Source organism: Desmodus rotundus, chromosome 13 (assembly GCF_022682495.2).
Source record: "Desmodus rotundus isolate HL8 chromosome 13, HLdesRot8A.1, whole genome shotgun sequence".
NCBI lineage: Eukaryota > Metazoa > Chordata > Mammalia > Chiroptera > Phyllostomidae > Desmodus > Desmodus rotundus.
In genome coordinates, this window is record NC_071399.1 from 23879300 (window position 1) to 23896281 (window position 16982).

General features: G+C 40.3%; 1 protein-coding gene across 1 annotated transcript in view; it reads left to right on the forward strand.

Moving 5' to 3' along the window:
* Positions 1–12292: 12292 nt before the first annotated feature.
* The window catches only part of IDO2 (indoleamine 2,3-dioxygenase 2), a 44300-nt gene continuing 39610 nt past the window's right edge, over positions 12293–16982 (forward strand). Inside the window, exon 1 of the mRNA XM_024578938.3 lies at positions 12293–12496. Within this exon, the coding sequence (XP_024434706.2) occupies positions 12398–12496 (99 nt within the window). The 5' untranslated portion in view covers positions 12293–12397. The remainder of the gene's footprint in view (positions 12497–16982) is intronic.

Genomic DNA, 16982 nt, shown 5'->3' on the forward strand with positions numbered 1-16982 from the left:
AGGAGAAATTGGCTTAAAATACGTATCTTTTTCATATAAAGAATTCAGAAAATTAAGTATTCTTGATCTCCTCTTTACTATAATTAATTTTATACAATAAATAATTGAAGTTGCTTTTGCATAAATTATATCTTTTTTCCTTCTTACTCTAATATATTAAATACAATATTCAGTCCTGAACTTCTGAACTTCTCTGGACCACTCTGCACTTCTTTTACCCTTGTCGAAGAGCTGGTGCCAAGAGTTACTGTTGGTCAGTTAGAGATGGAAATTTACTCATTCCACACAATTGTTTTAGGTGATAACAAACAATTGACAAGTTTGAAGTTCAGAAATGCTTGCAATTGGGCACATAAACATCCACTTGAGATTCTCCAAGTTTCTTGCCGCCTGGGACACAGTGACAAGACCCTCCCCAGCACGTCTGGCCGTGCAGCAAATGCCTGTTTAGAGCTCTGTATTCTGATTACTGCTCCAGCTGGTCTTTGTACATCAACTCATTAATCTTCAAAGCAACTCTCTGAAATGAGTAGTATTATCCTCCCCATTTTACAGGTAAGGAAACAGAGGTGCAAAGAAGTCAAGAAATATGTTTTAAAAATGCAAGTAAAAGGCAAAGCCAGGTATAAACTCAGATATCTGGATCAAAAGATGGAGCTCTTAACTACCAGAGGAGGAAATTCACCCAGTTTCTGAGGGAATACTTCCTTTACCTTCAGTCTTTAACTAGAAAAGGGGAACGCAAGGGAATTTAATAAACTGGGGAGCATAAGCCTGGTTGCTTAGCCAGGAAGCTAGAGCTTCACTCCCCAGGAGACCACAGCATTGCTCTGCCAAGGGGATTAACATTCTTCCCTTCCCCCGACTCCAGTACCAGGTTCTTGGGGGGCCAGGAGGAGGTGCTGAACCATAGAGGCCTGTCAGCGTAACTAGGAGGTGTTAACCCATCCAAGGCCCACGAAAGTCAGAGAAGCTGATTGGTTCTTTTGAAAATGCACCTGGTCTGTCAAAAGCCCAAGCTAATATAATCCCAGGAGAACAAAGAAGCTCTCTCCCTCTTTCTCTCTCTCTCTCTCTCCCACCTGGTAATGTGTCCACCCTGTGTGCTCACACATTCTCTCTCCATTGCTATGCGGCCTTAGCAGCTGCATGGCCAACAACCACTCGTACTCTGTCACTAGAGCAGCTGGGAGCAAGTTAAGCTACCTGGATCGGGACTGAGCCACCTGAAACAATAGTTAATTGTTTCAATTTAACTGAAAAAAAAAATCCCTCCCGAATTTCTAGCATTAAAAAAACAAGCAAAAAGATAACTTTGCTTGTCAACCCAGCCTTACACAATTCAAAGATTAAATATAAACAATATGAATTCTGCAAACGAACATCAGAATTATCTGACACATGGAGTATAATCATATAGCAACTTTTTAATCTATACATTAATAAGATAATTAATAATTATTTAGTTTTTCTATGTACCTCTTACTATTCTGAAAGTGTCATATATATCAATTCACCTCATCTTGTCCATGAGCCTATGAGAGAAGTACGAGCTAATTTTAAGGATATTGAGAGTTGATGGAGTTCAGTAGCTTTCAAAAGCTACACAGTTATTATACGGCCAAAAAAAAAAAGAGAGAGAGAGAGAGAAAGAGATTAAACCCAAGTAATCTGACTCCGGACAAATATGTCAGTCTGTTACTGCGAAGGAGACCTGGCCCTTCCTCGGTCTGCCTGGGGCAAGCCTGTTGTGTGGGCTCTTGGCTTCATGCAGGAAAGATTTCACAACAGGAGTCCAAGTGACTATGAGGGCACATTTATTAATGTTGGGGACAGTAAAACAAGGAGGGGCTTAACCTAGAAGAAGCCACAGGAGAGCCTAAGTGGTACTGTCTTGGTTGTCTGAAAATGTTATAGTGATACAGAGAGATCTGATCAGATCACTAGGGAGGACAAAGAAGGGGCTGTAGGAGGTGGTTGCCCGAGGCAATGGTAAACAGTCTAGGATGGGATTGGCTGAGAAGCTGAGTGCATGCTGAGCACAGGGAATTACAGGCCAGAAGAGGTAAAATAAAAGGAGAGCAGAGACTGGCTCTCTGACTCTCTTCCTCAAGGCTGCCTGGACTCTTACGCTGCAGCTGCCTGCATTTCCCAGAGGATGGTATTTTGGATGGGAGAAGAAACTTCCAGCACAGTCTAGGACTGGGCTGGCCTGGCAGAGGGTGGCAGGGTTGTTCTTCTTTGGATGTTCTAGAGGGGAGGAGCTGTGAGGCAGAAGCCTGCCCTTCTTCCAAAATCATGTAGCCTTTGTATCTTATGTTGTTTTAGTTTGTAAATTAATCCTATAGAAGAAGATAATTAAAAACTAACAGGGGAACTCAGGAGTTAGATTTTAGACTTAAAAGATAGGCTTAAGTGATAAAGCTGTAACTAGAGATGAAGAGTTTAGCTTTGATTGATAGGCTTAAATGACTAATGCATGTGGAAAGCTGTAATTCCAAAATCGAAGCTTTTGAATAAACACTCATTCCTTCATCACTGAGCTTTTGCCTCCAGAATTTTGCCTAGTGGGTGGTGGTGGGCAGCAGGACTCCACTTGCTGTTTGGTAACAACAGGAAAGAAATGACTTCGCAGATAGTGGCTTCCACTGACTGGTTGGTTGGTACCAGGGCAAGGGGTCGTCATTCAGTGCGGCCTGTCCTGAAGTCAGCTGTGGTGCCGCTTGTCTGGTTTTGCCGCAGTCCTGAGCCTGAAGCTGAAATACTGCTGAGGTCCAGATGTTCTCTTCAGGGAGCAGAGGCCAGGGGAGGAGAGGTTACCCTGTGGGCGAGGCTCTTGTTTTCCCAGTTTGGCCCCCGGTCAAACATGGGAACTTCAGCCCTGGTGACCATCTGGACCTGGCCATAAATTGTTCGGCCAGTCTCCCCCATCCCCTGCCCCACAGCTATCTGTCTCAGTGTCCTTATTCCACTTGCCAAGGAATTTTCTTAGCTTTTTATTAACTTGCCTTGAAACCACAACACAGTACAACCTTCCTTGAAGGAAAGACTTTCCTTACAAGTGAACAAGTGAACTCTGCTCCTTTTGACTTTAACAATCAAAGTATTGAACATTTGATTGAATGGGCTCTCTCCAAAATTCCCACCTCCTGCATGACTTTTTCTTATGTTGTAGTAATAAAAGAGTAGCAGAGGTGGGGTGGTAAAAAGACCTATATTTGTTCCCATTACTGCTGTGTGGAGCAACCAGCCCAAGCTTTTCAAAACGGGAGCACAGAGGCACAACCCTGACCTGGAAAATGCCCTGAAGCCCTTTTGGTGTCTGTGCTTTTGCCAGAAGAGCTGTAGCCATGGGAGCTGAGTCTGATGGGGACTCAGCTGGTGCCTAGAATATGGTGACTTGTGAGGGAGAGAAGAATGGAGTTTTGAAAGCTGGAAATCTGCTCAGTAAAAGATCACTTGCTGGTGTCTACAGAGCTGAGTTTACTCACTCTGGTTTAGAATTTGCAGCCAAATAATAAATAAGGAAGTTGGAATGGTACAGAATGTCAAACATGAGGTGAAAACACATTGCCAATCAGAATGTCCTTCTACTTTGGAACTTTATAACTATTTTGAAGATAGCAATTATGTATAGCTAGTGTTTGAAATGTACCATAATAGGAAAAGGAACAGATATTTAAAGAATAGAATGAAAGCCTTTTTCAAAAGCAAGGTTTAAAACTTCACGCACCAGATAATCACAAGAATGTTGTATCTTTATTTTCATGATATATATTACCCTAGGATTGCACCTCCTACTTATATACAATGTAAACATCAAGATTGCCAGTCTGGGGCTAGCAACTCACTTGAAAATGCTACATAGAAAAGCGTTATACTTTATGTGGAACTCCTAGTTAACATTCTACCCAGAAATTGCAAATCTGAGTCCACTGTGGACTTGGACAGAGTTTGGTCTCTGAGCTGCATGCTCTATGCATTACTCACTGGGAGGCCACCTTTTAACACTGACAAGGTCACAACCACATTCACTGAAGTGGTATTCGCAGATTATGAAATGCTAACCATATTTTTTCCAAAAGGTGTGGAGCTATGAACGCTGTTGGGTGTTAACAGTGTGAACTATCACACGGCCTTTAACTTGTTCACAGATTAATCAATCCGATTGACAATCCAAAGGGCAGCGGTGGACACGCTTCATTCAGAGGAGGTGTGTGCAAACTTTCTAAAGGAGTCGTTTATATAGGTGGTGATTAAAATGTAAGGACTAGTTCTTATCCAAATGATGGAAAACATTTTACCTTGTCAATAGGCAGCGCTCATCTACTGGCAACATTAGTATAAGTTACCAGAAAAGTATCGGAGGACGTAGAAACGTGTCTGCATATTTGTTCAGCTGGGGAGATCTAAGTCTCTAAAAAATTACCTGTTTTTTACAAGGTACTGCAAATGCATCTGGATAGAAAAGTACCCCGGTGTTGATTTTGAAGTTTGGTTTTATGATGGGGCAAAAAGGCCCTTAAGAGAAGATTTAAAGGCCGATAGCTGAAAAAACTGAGAAATCTTATACCTTGATAGGAGAAAGTAAACTTGATGACTTAGAAGAGGACATAGAAATATGCCTGATCCATGCTAACAGGAATTATTGCATTTGTTCAGCACTGGGATACATCCTTTGAGAGGAAAATAAAACTTATCTCCACACAAAAGCCTGTGTCAGGTGTTTGTTGCAACTTTATTCGTAATTGTCAAAACTGGGAACCAACCAAGAGGCCCTTCGGTAGGTGAATAGCTAAACTTAGGTACGTCCTGACAATGGAATAATATTCAGTGCTAAAAAGAAATGAGTGATTTAGCCATGAAAAGACATGGAGACACTTATGCATAATACTAAGTAAGAGAAGTCGATCTGAAAAGGCTGTATACTACATGACTCCAACTATATGATAATCTGAAAAAGGCAAAACTATGGATATAGCGGAAGGATCAGTGATTGCCAGGGGGTAGGGGAAAGGGAATGTCAAGCACGGAGGATTTTAAGGGCAGTTAAACGATTCTATATGACACTATAGTGGTGGATACATGTTATTATATACTTTTCGAAACCCATAGAAGGAACACCAGCAATGAGTGAAATGCAATGTAACTTATGGACTTTGATGGTAATGATGTGTCATTATAGGTTCATCAGTTGTGACAAATGCACCACTGTGGCATGTGAAGCTGTGCTTGGGGGGGCAGGTTTATGGGAACTCTGTACTTTCTGCAGTGCAACTAAAACTGCTACAAAAAATCAAGTCTGTTAAGAAGAAAAGATTTATGTGATCTTACATAATTCACCTAACCTCTCACTGGTTTTTGCATGCCGAAAATGGTCAGGGATAAATAGGTCATTTTTAAGTGCTTTCCAAATGTATGAGTCAATCACATATGTGATCTGCAAATTAATCTGTAAAAGAACAACTAATAAACTAGGTTAATCTGATAAACATTTTAAACAACAAAATAGCAACATGTGTTTAAAAGTGGGACAACATATATTTAAGGTCATAAAGATGATGATTTTGATGTAACAACTATTTTTATATATTCATATGTTTTAGAAGTTTACAAGTGTTTTCAGGAAATGGTATTGTTTCCTATCTATGACCTTACCAGTAAGTCAAAACAGAAACTGTTTCCTTATTTTGTGGTGACACAAGAGCCATGCACTGAAGTAGTTTCAAATTATTCTCAAAACATTGGAAACAGGGTAAATGAAGACGGCACTACCAGAATAACCTGTCTTTTAAAGAGAGTGTCTTTAGAAGAATAAACATACAAAACCATCTAATTCTCCAAAGGCAGTTGAAGCGTCACGGACTGTGGGAACAACTCCCACGGCTATGCCAGTACAACGGCCTTCCACCTCTCCGCTCCTACCTTAGGCTATTGTCCAAACCCACCACAGCAGAGTTAACTTGTAGGGGATTCTCTCCCCACTCTGTTCTCGTAGATTTGTTTTGTTCTCTTTCAGTATATATTTCTTTAGCTCTTCAGTAGCAACTATGGCTCTGTGTGTGTGTGTGTCTTACTTCACTTGCTAATTTGTACTCCCATGTAGATAAGATCCATAGCCTTTTAATTTTTACATCATAGCACTTAGCAATATATTCAAAATATCGGCTATTAAAAGAATGAACAAATGCAGTGTTGAGTCAGAGCACTGTTTCATTAACGGGGTTATACTTACCCCCATCAGCATCAGAATCTCTCATTACTTTTTGTTCAATAACCATCTAATAGGCAAACATACTGGGCAAGCTCCTTAGATAACAGAGATAAAAAGATTAATGGCACCGATCCTACCTTCAAGGAGCTCACTAGTGGACAACTGGGTGAATTAATTATTTGAACACAACGGAATGAGGATTATACGGATATAAAGAGGGAGCACAGGAGCAAAGAGCTGCAGCCCCTAAACCCGGTGAGAGCTGAAGAGGGATAACGGGGCTTTCCATGGACAGAACAGGGAGGAAAAGCGGGCACTAGAAAGGGTTGTGGCAATACTAGACTTTCTTGGGTGAGGTAATACATGAGATAAGTTGTAAGAGATGATTGGTATATATGCAAATGAAAAAAAAAAAGGTTGGGAAATCCCAGAAAGAAAAAGATGTGTAAGAACGCAGCGTGAGCATGCACTAGCTGAGGAAGTACACAGAGTTCGGGAGAACCGAAGCATGAGAGAATTAAGATTGATAGGTAGGTGGAATTCAACCATAATCAGTTTCAAGAGCCGTGCACTGAAGTAGTTTCAAATTATTCTGAAAACAAAGGGAAAGTTTTTTTTAATTGTTGACACCATCACAGATGTTCCCCATTTTGCCTTTCTCTTTGCCTCCCTTTACCCAGCCCCCATCCCCCGACCCTGGCCTTCACCACTTTGTTGTCTGTGTTCCTAGCTATGTGTATATGTGTGCATGTTTTTTGGCAAGTGTCTTCCAGTAACCCCCCTCCCACCTCCTCCCCTCTGAGATCTGTCAGTCTGTTCCCTGTGTCCACGCCTCTGGTCCTATTTTGTTCGCCAGTTTACTGTGTTCACTAGATTCCACAAGTAAGTAAGATTGTATAGTATTTGTCTTTCCCTGGCTTATTTCTTTTAGCATAATAATCTCCAGGTCCATCCACGCTGTCCCAAAGAGCAGGAATTCCTGCTTTTTAAAAACCGTGGAGTATTCCATTGTGTAAATGGATAACAGCTTTTTAATCCACTCATTTACTGATGGGCACTTGAGCTGTTTCAGATCTCGGTTATTGTGAACAATACTGCCATGAATAGGGGTGCACATATTCTTTCTGATTGGTGTTTCGGTATTCTTAGCATACATTCCCAGCAGTGGAGTTGCTGAGTCAAACAACGGTTCCATTTTCAAATTTTTGAGGAAACTCCGTACTGTTTTCCAAAGTGGCTGCACCAGTCTGCATTCTCACGAGCAGTGAGTGAGGGTTCCCTTTTCTCCAAATCCTTGCCAGCACTTGTTATTAGTTGATTTATTGATGGTGTCCATTCCGGCAGGTGTGAGGTGACACCTCATTGTAGTTTGAATTTGCCTCTCTCTGATCTTTAGTGACATTGAGGATTTTTTCATATGGTTATATGTCTATTGGCCATTTGTATGTTGTCTTTGGAGAAGTGTCTATTCAGGACCTTTGACCATTTTTTTAATTGAATTGTTTGTCTTCCTGATACGGAGTTGCATAACTTTTAAAATATATTTTGGAAATTAACCCTTTATCGGATGTGTCATTGGCGAAAAAGTTTTTGCCTTCGCGATCAATGAATATTTGACAAAGGAAGCACGAACATACAATGGAGTAAAAACTGTCTCTTCGGTAAAAGGTGTTGGGAAAATTGGACAGGTACATGCAAAAAAAATGAAACTAGACCATCAATTTACACCATACACAAGAATAAACTCAAGTGGATAACAAATTTATATGTGAGTTGTGAAAAAATAAAATCCTTAAAGAAAATACAAGCAGTAATCTCAGACATCTCACATAGCAAAGAGAAAGGTTTTAAGCACAGAAATAACATTATTATATTTGCATAATTGAATCATATTTAAATGAAGGACTGCCCATTGTAAATAAATAAATATTTAAATGACTCTGGCAGTAGTTAAAAAAACATACAGGGGTGGGATAAAATGGGGAGTAATAATAAAGGCAGGGCAATAAGTTTAAAGGTTGTAAAAGTAGTTCACTTCTAAAATAATTGGCAAATATTATGGGATTAGATTTGAGACAGATAAATTAGGGATTTCTTATGATGATATAATATTTCAATATTAAATGGCAAAGGATTGAAAATAATGGCACTTGGATTGGAAATAAAAAGAAACATGAGAAATATTAAGTCAGTAAGATTGGCAAGATTGGTGTTCTGTTGGATGTGATGGAGAGGTGATTTCTAGGTCTCTAAGCAGGTAACTATGGCAACAGAGGTGCTAGGGCCAGCTTCACAGATATGCAAACTGTGTGGTCTCCTGGGATCTTGCATGCAGAAGGGCTCCCTACTAGGCTTAAGGTTCTAGTGTCAGTGTCTTGAAATCCTTAATAATTTTTAGCAAGGGTGCTTATTTTCATTCTTCACTGGAGCCCTCAGATTATATTGCCAGTTCTGAAAGATACTATTCATCAAAGCATGGAATAGATAAGGAAAATGAGCTTTGTTCTCATTATGAGAAAATAAGGGCAAGAACAGCTTTGACCTGTCCCTAGGCTGTGGGCTCTCTGCTCAAGACCTTAAGCTAGTTGCTGGGGGTTTCACAAGCCTTTGCCTCTGCTTTAATGGAAGGTATCTAGTATATGTTTGATGTGTTAAGACATTCCAGATGAAGCATTTATAATGCTTTATAAAGCATTATAAGATGAAGATGACAGGATAGATTCAACTAGAAACAATGTTGGGAGTCATTAGCCTAGAGATGATGGCTGATGTCTTGGAATAGATGAGATCATCCAAGGAAAGGCATGCCTCGAGCGGTTACGAGTGATGACCTTAAATTGTCTGTGCTCCAGTCCTGGCGCTGCCACTTACAAATATATGACCTTAGGCTTTTATTTAACTTTTCCAAGCTGCAGTTCCCTCAAATGAATTATGGGAATAATAATAGTACCTAACTCACAGGGCTACTGTGAGAATTAAATGAGACATTCCACAGGAGATGCTTACCATAGGGTTTAGCACAGGAGAAAAATCAATGAATGTTAGCTATTAGTTTTTTCTCTCTATTTTTAAGCACAATATAACAAGAAGGAATACATGTCATCGGAGAACTTGAGAAGACAGGAGTGTTTTGTGGTTTGTGGGGGGGGGGTTGTTTTTTTTTTTTTTTTGAAAAGAAGAAGTAGGCCAAAATCCAGATGCCGGAAGAGTTAATCACAGAAAAGACTAGGAAGTCCTATTGAATTTATGAACAAAGAAGCAATTAATAAGCTGGACGGGAACAGTCTCAATGTACCAGTACTCTTTGGGCTGATTATTTTTGACAATACACACTTTGGACTTCATTAATTTGAAACTAAAACCATGTATATCTGATGTGATATCCTATTTTTTCCTTTTCTGAATACTTCTTGGTCCATTTCCAAAAAATCCTAATACCCAGTTTAAGAGAAACAGAACCCTTGTTGTGTACTGATAGTAGTGTGACTCATGGGAAAGCTAATTATAGAGCATAAGACTATGGAACTCCAGCCGTTACCGCTAAGAGGGGAAGTTCATGGACAAAATTATGTTTGACCAACTTCCTCTTGGTAAATAAGAAAGATGCAAAGTAGAGCTTCATAGAGGGTGTGGCCGCTGTGGTCCTTGTTGTAGGGGCTGTGCTTAAAGTGGACTGCAGAGACCAGCACACACCTCTACCTGGCATTAAGACCCCAGTTCTAAAAATGTAGAGCCCACAATAAGACTCTGATCGATTATTCATTTAACAAACATTTACTGAGCTCCAGACACTGGGAGATACAAAACTGGGTGGGATATGGGTTCTACAAGGAGCTTACAATAACAGACAAAATGAGAGAAATACATTAATAACAATCAAACCAGGTAGAACTTGAAATCTGACATGAAAGAAGTCCAAGGTGATTGTAGAATTTTGCACAGCTAAAAAGGTACTTGGGGGCCAGGTAATGGACATCCTTAAGTGCCAGGCCAAGGAAATTGGAACTTTATTTAATTTACAGTGAGGAGTTCTTCAAAGGTTTAATGGCAGGACCCAAGATGTACAACTGACCCACGAGTACCATGGACCTAAATCTGGGGAAGAATGAAGATCAAGACTGAATATGCAGATTTGGGGGCCTGGGCATAGAACTGATGGTTATGATCAGACAAAAACACATAAGAACACTGAGGCAGAGAAACAGTTATAGTAACACTGCAAATATTTATATGTTCAGGGCTGAAATAGAAAAATAGGGTGTAGTAACTGAAACAGAAAAGATAAAGTCAGAATGGTAGGAGAGAAAACCAGAAAAACACGATATTAAAAAAAGGATTTTTAGAATGGGGGGAAAGAGCATCGTAAAATATCTTATATAAACATTCTTATTTCCTACAGAAGTAGAAAGAGAGGCTTGGTATTAAAATTCTCACTTTTGTTTCCCACTTGTTATAAAGCCACATAGCTAGTAGGTGAGAGGGTGGAGACTCTTACGTAAGGAGGCCTGGCTGACTTACAGTGAGAAAGTTCTGGGCTTAGGGGCAGCAAGTCAGAATTCTAGTCCAAATCTGATGTGAACTCCCAGGATGGTACTTGCTAAATCATTTCACTCCCATAAATCTCCAATCTGTCATATATTTAATGAAGGCGTTGAACTAGATCATTTATTCTATCATGTTCCTTTCACTTCTGATAATTGATGATTCTGTGCTTTTACAATGTTACAGAAATTTCTTGAGAGAGTGCAGAAAAGTAGATGAAAAGTAATGACTAGCATAAACAAAAATAACTAAGTCATCTTTTAATCCAAGATTGCAGGAAAGGAGATGATTAAACACATAAAGTTTGAGAAATTGCATTTAGAAGGCATAAGAAACTGAACTTGGAGACTGGTCGGATATTGGGCTGAACGGACGTAGATGATTGAGGATGTCTGTGAGGTGTTTGATGAACCATGAATCAATTAGGCTACTTTTGACTTGCAACCTGCCAAACTCAACCCTCCGTGGGAACCGTTAAATGAATTATCAGAGCACTTCCTTCTCGTAGCTTTTATATTTAAATTACGGGATGGGAGGTGGGAGAAGATGTGGACAGATAAATTAGCTTCCACATAAATTCGTTTACAAGCTAGGTTTAGGATCCATTGGACAAAAGGCAGAGTCTTCAGAATTCTTACAGGGCAGATCTATGGCCTAGAGTTTACTGCTCCATATTAAAGTGAATTCAAACCGTGATGGCCCCTCTGACAGGCAACCTGGCAGCCTGATCTAGTGAACAGAGCGGAGGCTTGGAAATCAGGATACCTCAACTCTGGTCCTCACTCTGTTATTAATTAGTGGCATGAAAATGGACATGGTTTTTCACATGGGTGTACCTTGGTTTTCTAGGCTGTAAAATGGATCTGGTAGTACCTACTTCATAGGTAAAATCACTCATCTTAGTGACAGATTCTCAAAAGATGTTTGATAAAAGTCGAGGGTTAGATCAAACCTGTTCAGGCTCTTCTCAAGTTTGTTAGTATCTACTAGGTGTTTGGTTAAACTTAATAATATATATATATCCTCCTTTAATGTGCTCCCAGATTTTTAAAAATCACAAAATATTGTCTTTTAAAGGAAGTCAACGCAATTATAATCTTAGAATATATTTTTCAAACTACATACAAAAATACAAAACCCTCCTGAGGTTCTGATACACATGGAGTCCTCCTTCCTACCCTACTCACCACCAGTCACTGAAATATCTTCCCGTGTGTCACTAACTTCTGCTTTAAATAGTTTTTTTCCTTTTGGATAAAGACCCAATTGTCAAGGTTCATTGTGGATCAGATTCCTATCAGGGGATTTGCGATGAGCTATGACCAATGTGTCTCTGGGTCTAAAAAACGATCATCTCATATTACACGTCTATGAAAAACACTGAGTTTTTTTCTGAGGTGATTGTTTATTTTTGCTTGCTTATTTTAATAAGCAGTCTTTAGTTATTTACTCAGCCTGGTGTCAGAGAAAGTTCATGGCAGTCTGGAATTCAGCCTCTGGCCAAGGTTCTCCCCTGCTGCTGCAACACTGCTCAGCCGACCCAAATGCAAAAACGCTATTCTGAAGTCCTTTGACATTTCTGGAGCAGGGAGCAGCGGTCTCTTCAGTAGCAGCTTCAGGGCAGATACGTCAGACAAAACTATGGAACGTCAAAGTCTGAATTTAAAGGCAGCGCTGTCATTATCTTTAGGAAGATTTCACATTTCTGAAGATTATGGGTTTCTTCTTCCAAATCCTCTGGTAAGCGTGGAGCCTTTGATCAGGTTGGAATAAGTTTATGGAGATGCTGGCTTGTTTGTTTGTTTGTCTGATATAGCCATTAAAAGAAATGCAACACAAATACCAAGTTGTTGATCTAGGAAAAATGCAACAAATAATGCAACGCATACTTACCAACAAAAGAGAAGTGAGAGCTACCGCAGAGGACAGTCCAAATGGAATGTTTTAATCTCAGGGTTTGTTTGGGGTTTTTTTTGTAATAGATTGTCAGTTCAGTAAACTTATGAGAAAATCTAGTAGTTATAAAAAAAAAAAAGACAGAACTTAGAGATCAATTATATGGGCAAATCAGTTTATCTCGGCTAGCTAGTGGGACAGAAAAGAAATCACAAAGGACCTTGAGTGCTTTGGGGCTGGTGGGAGGAACTAGATATTTACAGAGAAGTGGAAAACACTGTTGAGAAGGTTGAGAAACCTATTTCTTAATTCTACTTAAGATTCAATCTATAATGTAATTTTTTATCAGTTAACTTTTATTTACACAGTTTCCTGTTTGAATGTAGTCTGAGGCCTACAGTGTCCTAAGTGTAAGAATTCACAGAACTTACAACCACTCCCTTTTACCTTTGGGCTAGCTAAAGTCGAGAAGAAGTGACTTTCCCAAAGTCATACTAGTGACGAAAGCAGCACTAGTACTCAGGACTCTTGGCATCTTTTTCTAATACTGCATCATAAATAAGGGGCAAGACCATTCAGTTTAAATCTAAGGATCCAATGTTACTATCATTGCAATAATATTATATCCAAGTTTTTCCTCCCACAAGCATAAATTGTCATTTAACTGTGATTAAAGAATGGTCTGGAATTCAATGAGCTTTTATTGAACACCTACTCTGATGCTTATTCACTTCAGAGAGTTATTAGAAAAATACAGATGAAGATAGATAGGACCCATTCGCTGGTTTTAAGAGAGTTAAAAACTCTCTTGTAGAGCTCTTACTTGTGAAGCCATGTAATACAGCTGCAAGTCATTTGAGCATCATAAGTAATAGAAGTAAAACTTCAATGTGTTATGCAGAGTAGGACTGTCCCTTAGTACTGGGTTAGGTTCTCTGATGCCGCTAGGGTCATGATGACCCCAGAGTCTCTGTTTATTAGGAACTGAAGAGATCCCCATGATGTGGGACTTTCACGCTAAACCATGCATCAGTCATCCTAACTCGCGCTTACAGACTCATGGAACCTTCAGTGAATGACGAGTAGTGCCTGGCCCTCAGTTTTCACACCTACTCAATGGAGATCTAGTGCCACCCCCACCCACTGGATTGCTATGGAGCATGAAAGCACTTTGATAAATGGAGTGTGAGGACTAAGAAACCAGTTCTCCTGACCCTCAGCCCATTGCTTGTTAAAACTCCATTCTGTGTATGTAATTTGACTCAGGAATATTCCCATCAACCCTAGTTCACAAGGAGGAAAAGGCCCATGGGCCAAGAAGGTCTTATTGGCATAAAATATGTACACTGAGCTGAGGAAAAATATTATAAAGTATATAAACATCGTGTAGGGCCACAGTGACTGAGTTCCCCTCTTTGCAGTTTTTCTTAAAAAGAGAGAGAAACACCATCAAGCTGGGATGCACCAAGGCAGAGCATGTTTGTCCTGTGGTTCAGTTGGATATCATCTACTAGAAATTCCCATTTCTGAGGTCATAAAAAAAAGTCTCTGAAAAACTGTGTTTATTTTTCCACAATTGCATGCCAGATTTTTAAAAAAGTGTAGTTGTTTCTTTCAGTTTTAGTTTTCTGTCATTTGTGTGAGAGGTTTAAACATCTCCCTTTCTGGGAAAAGACAGAGAAGTAGGAATCCATCCCTGGTTACTCCACCCATCTGGAGAGATTCTGTCATCAGGGTCATCAGGCAGCAGAACTGTTGCAACTGATCAGAAGGGAAAATATCAGTCACAGACTTTGCTAAGAGCATGAGTTAGCTTTGCTTTCCTTTAGTTTAAAGCAGGCTCTGATTCACGTCAGCTGGCCTAAAGATGTCTTTTCAGCAAGCTTAGTTGCATACTATAAATATTTACTTCAATGTCTCTCTGAAAAAAACACAGTCAAGCTAATGAACAAGCAAACATTCTGGCTTTGGGGAGAGAGGAATGACTCCGTCTACTCTACTGTCTGTATAAGATCTCAAACATTTCCAGGGTCCCATGTTTCATATGGGTGATGTATATGTCTCAGGCTCATGTCCATAAATATGCCACAAAAGTCTTTTGGAAGATCATGAGTGAGTGAGTGAGTGTGTGTGTGTGTGTGTGTGTGTGTGTGTGCTTGGGTCGGGGGAGGGGGGGAGTACATTTTCTTTAGACACAAAGAACATGAGGAAATTGGCAGGAAAGTAGGGATGAGGTGGATATGGCAGGAGATTAGATTGGAGTAGAACTGAGAGACCTTGAAAGTTAGCCTCAGGAACTTGGCTTGCACAAGTGACAATAATGCAACTGGCATTTGAAAAATTTCCTAGCAGAATGTTAAGTGCAGGGTGGGTTAGAGCAGTAGTTCCTGGACTGTACCCGACAATTGTTTCAGTGGGGGCGGCTTTAGAAAATACTGATACTGCAGCCCCACCCAGAACAGTTAATTCTGAATCTCTAGCCTAAGCAGCTCAGGGGTTGATAAGCGTGGAATACCTAGAGGACGGTGCAGGTTCAGGGGAGAAATGGGGGCTCCACTTGAAAGGCTGGGTGTGGACATAAAGGAGCCATGGTCATGAGAAACACTGAAAAGGGTCTTGGAAGTAGTTTAAGCACAAAAACAAAGGAAAGGAGGACTTTTAAATGTACCGTGGAGCAGAAGGAACGGACTAGTGCAAATAGTCACGGGGGTCTGGGAAACTCTATTCCTTAGAGTCATCAAGCAACCATTTAGGAAAAATAAATACATATATACTCTCCTGTAGAAATTCAAGATACTTAATAGAAGCAGAGGATTCCAGCTGCTTAGAAGGAAGAGTAGCAAAATAATTGCCACAGGAGGCTATAGTTTCCAGATAGAAGTTACAGGTAGGAAAAATTCAGGTATTTCTCTGAAAAATTGGTATCTTTGCTAGGGTCTGGAGCCTGCCTCATCATGCTGAATAGGAATCTGAGGCAATGATGGCAATGCAGTAGAAACACAAAGAGATATCAGACTTCGTATCAATTAGTGCTAATTGATAAAGAAGGAGGTTGGAGGGATATGGATTTCCATTCCAAAATTTAAGAACCAAGAAAGATGAGTAGAATCCAAGGGGAAATGGCCAGACAGGCATGACGAGAAGAGGGAGGAGGGATAGCCAAGATAGTGCTCTGGAAACCAGAATGTTAAACAATGAAGCAAATTAGAGTTTTCTTACTCAGGATATTTTGAAACAACATGGAGAGAGGTGAGCTGACAGATCCTAAGAAAGGATGAACACATTAGGCATGGGAAAATACACACCTGCTACTTTTAGTCAAAATGAGGCTCAGGAAGTATACTAGTTTCCTCCAGCTGGTGTAGGAAATTACCACAAGTTTGGTGGCCTCCAACAACAGAAATTTATTTTCTCAGGATTGTGGAGATCAGAAAGAAGTCCGAAAGGGGGCTGTCCACAGACCCATTCTCCCTCCAAAGGCTCTAGGAGAGAGTCCTTCATGCCTCTTCCATCTTCTCGTGGCTCTGTGGTAGAATGACTTCACTCTCTCCCTTCCGCTTCATATGGTCTTCTCCGTGTCTGTCTTCCCCTTCCTGTCTTCTCTTACAGGGACACATGTCATCGGATCCACACTGATTCAGGTGATCTCTTGTGATCACGAACTAAGTTACATCAGCAAAGGCCCTTTTCACAAATAAGGTTACATTCAGTTTCCAAGTGGGCATATTTTGGGTGTGGGGGAGGGGCAGCACTCAACCCATTCCAGGGAGCCAGGTAAAAAGTAAAGATTTAGAGGGACCCGGGCAACGTGAACAGAAACTTTGTTTTGCCCTGAGATTCCCAAACCTGACCTCGTAGGCATGAGAGAGTGGAAGATGATGAACAGTCAGAGGGCAAAGTATAAAATGGTTAAGGAGGCTCGTGACATATGCCAATGTCATTGACTGGTTTTGTCACACAATGTTAACCCATGTTCACCGGTATGATGTTGATATGCTGAAGGTAATTCATATCTTATGCTGGCAAATTATAGTTTTAAGGTGAGAGGAAAGCTAGAATAGGAGACAAGTGTAGGCGAAGGGGCAATTAAGTTAGCCCACGTAAGCTCAAGTCCAGCCTTGTTTTAGTTAAGTGGGAAAGAGTCTTCTCTCCTGCATAACTTGAAAAGGGGAAACTAGAATCGTGTTTCTAAGACTGTGGCCTGTGGAATGGGAAAGAGAAAAGAGGAGCAAAGATGTTCTTGAGAGTGCATGAGCACTAAGGAACCCAGTATATTTATTCTCTGATATAAAAACAAAATTCATATGTTGCAGTGATAACTTGCAACTGA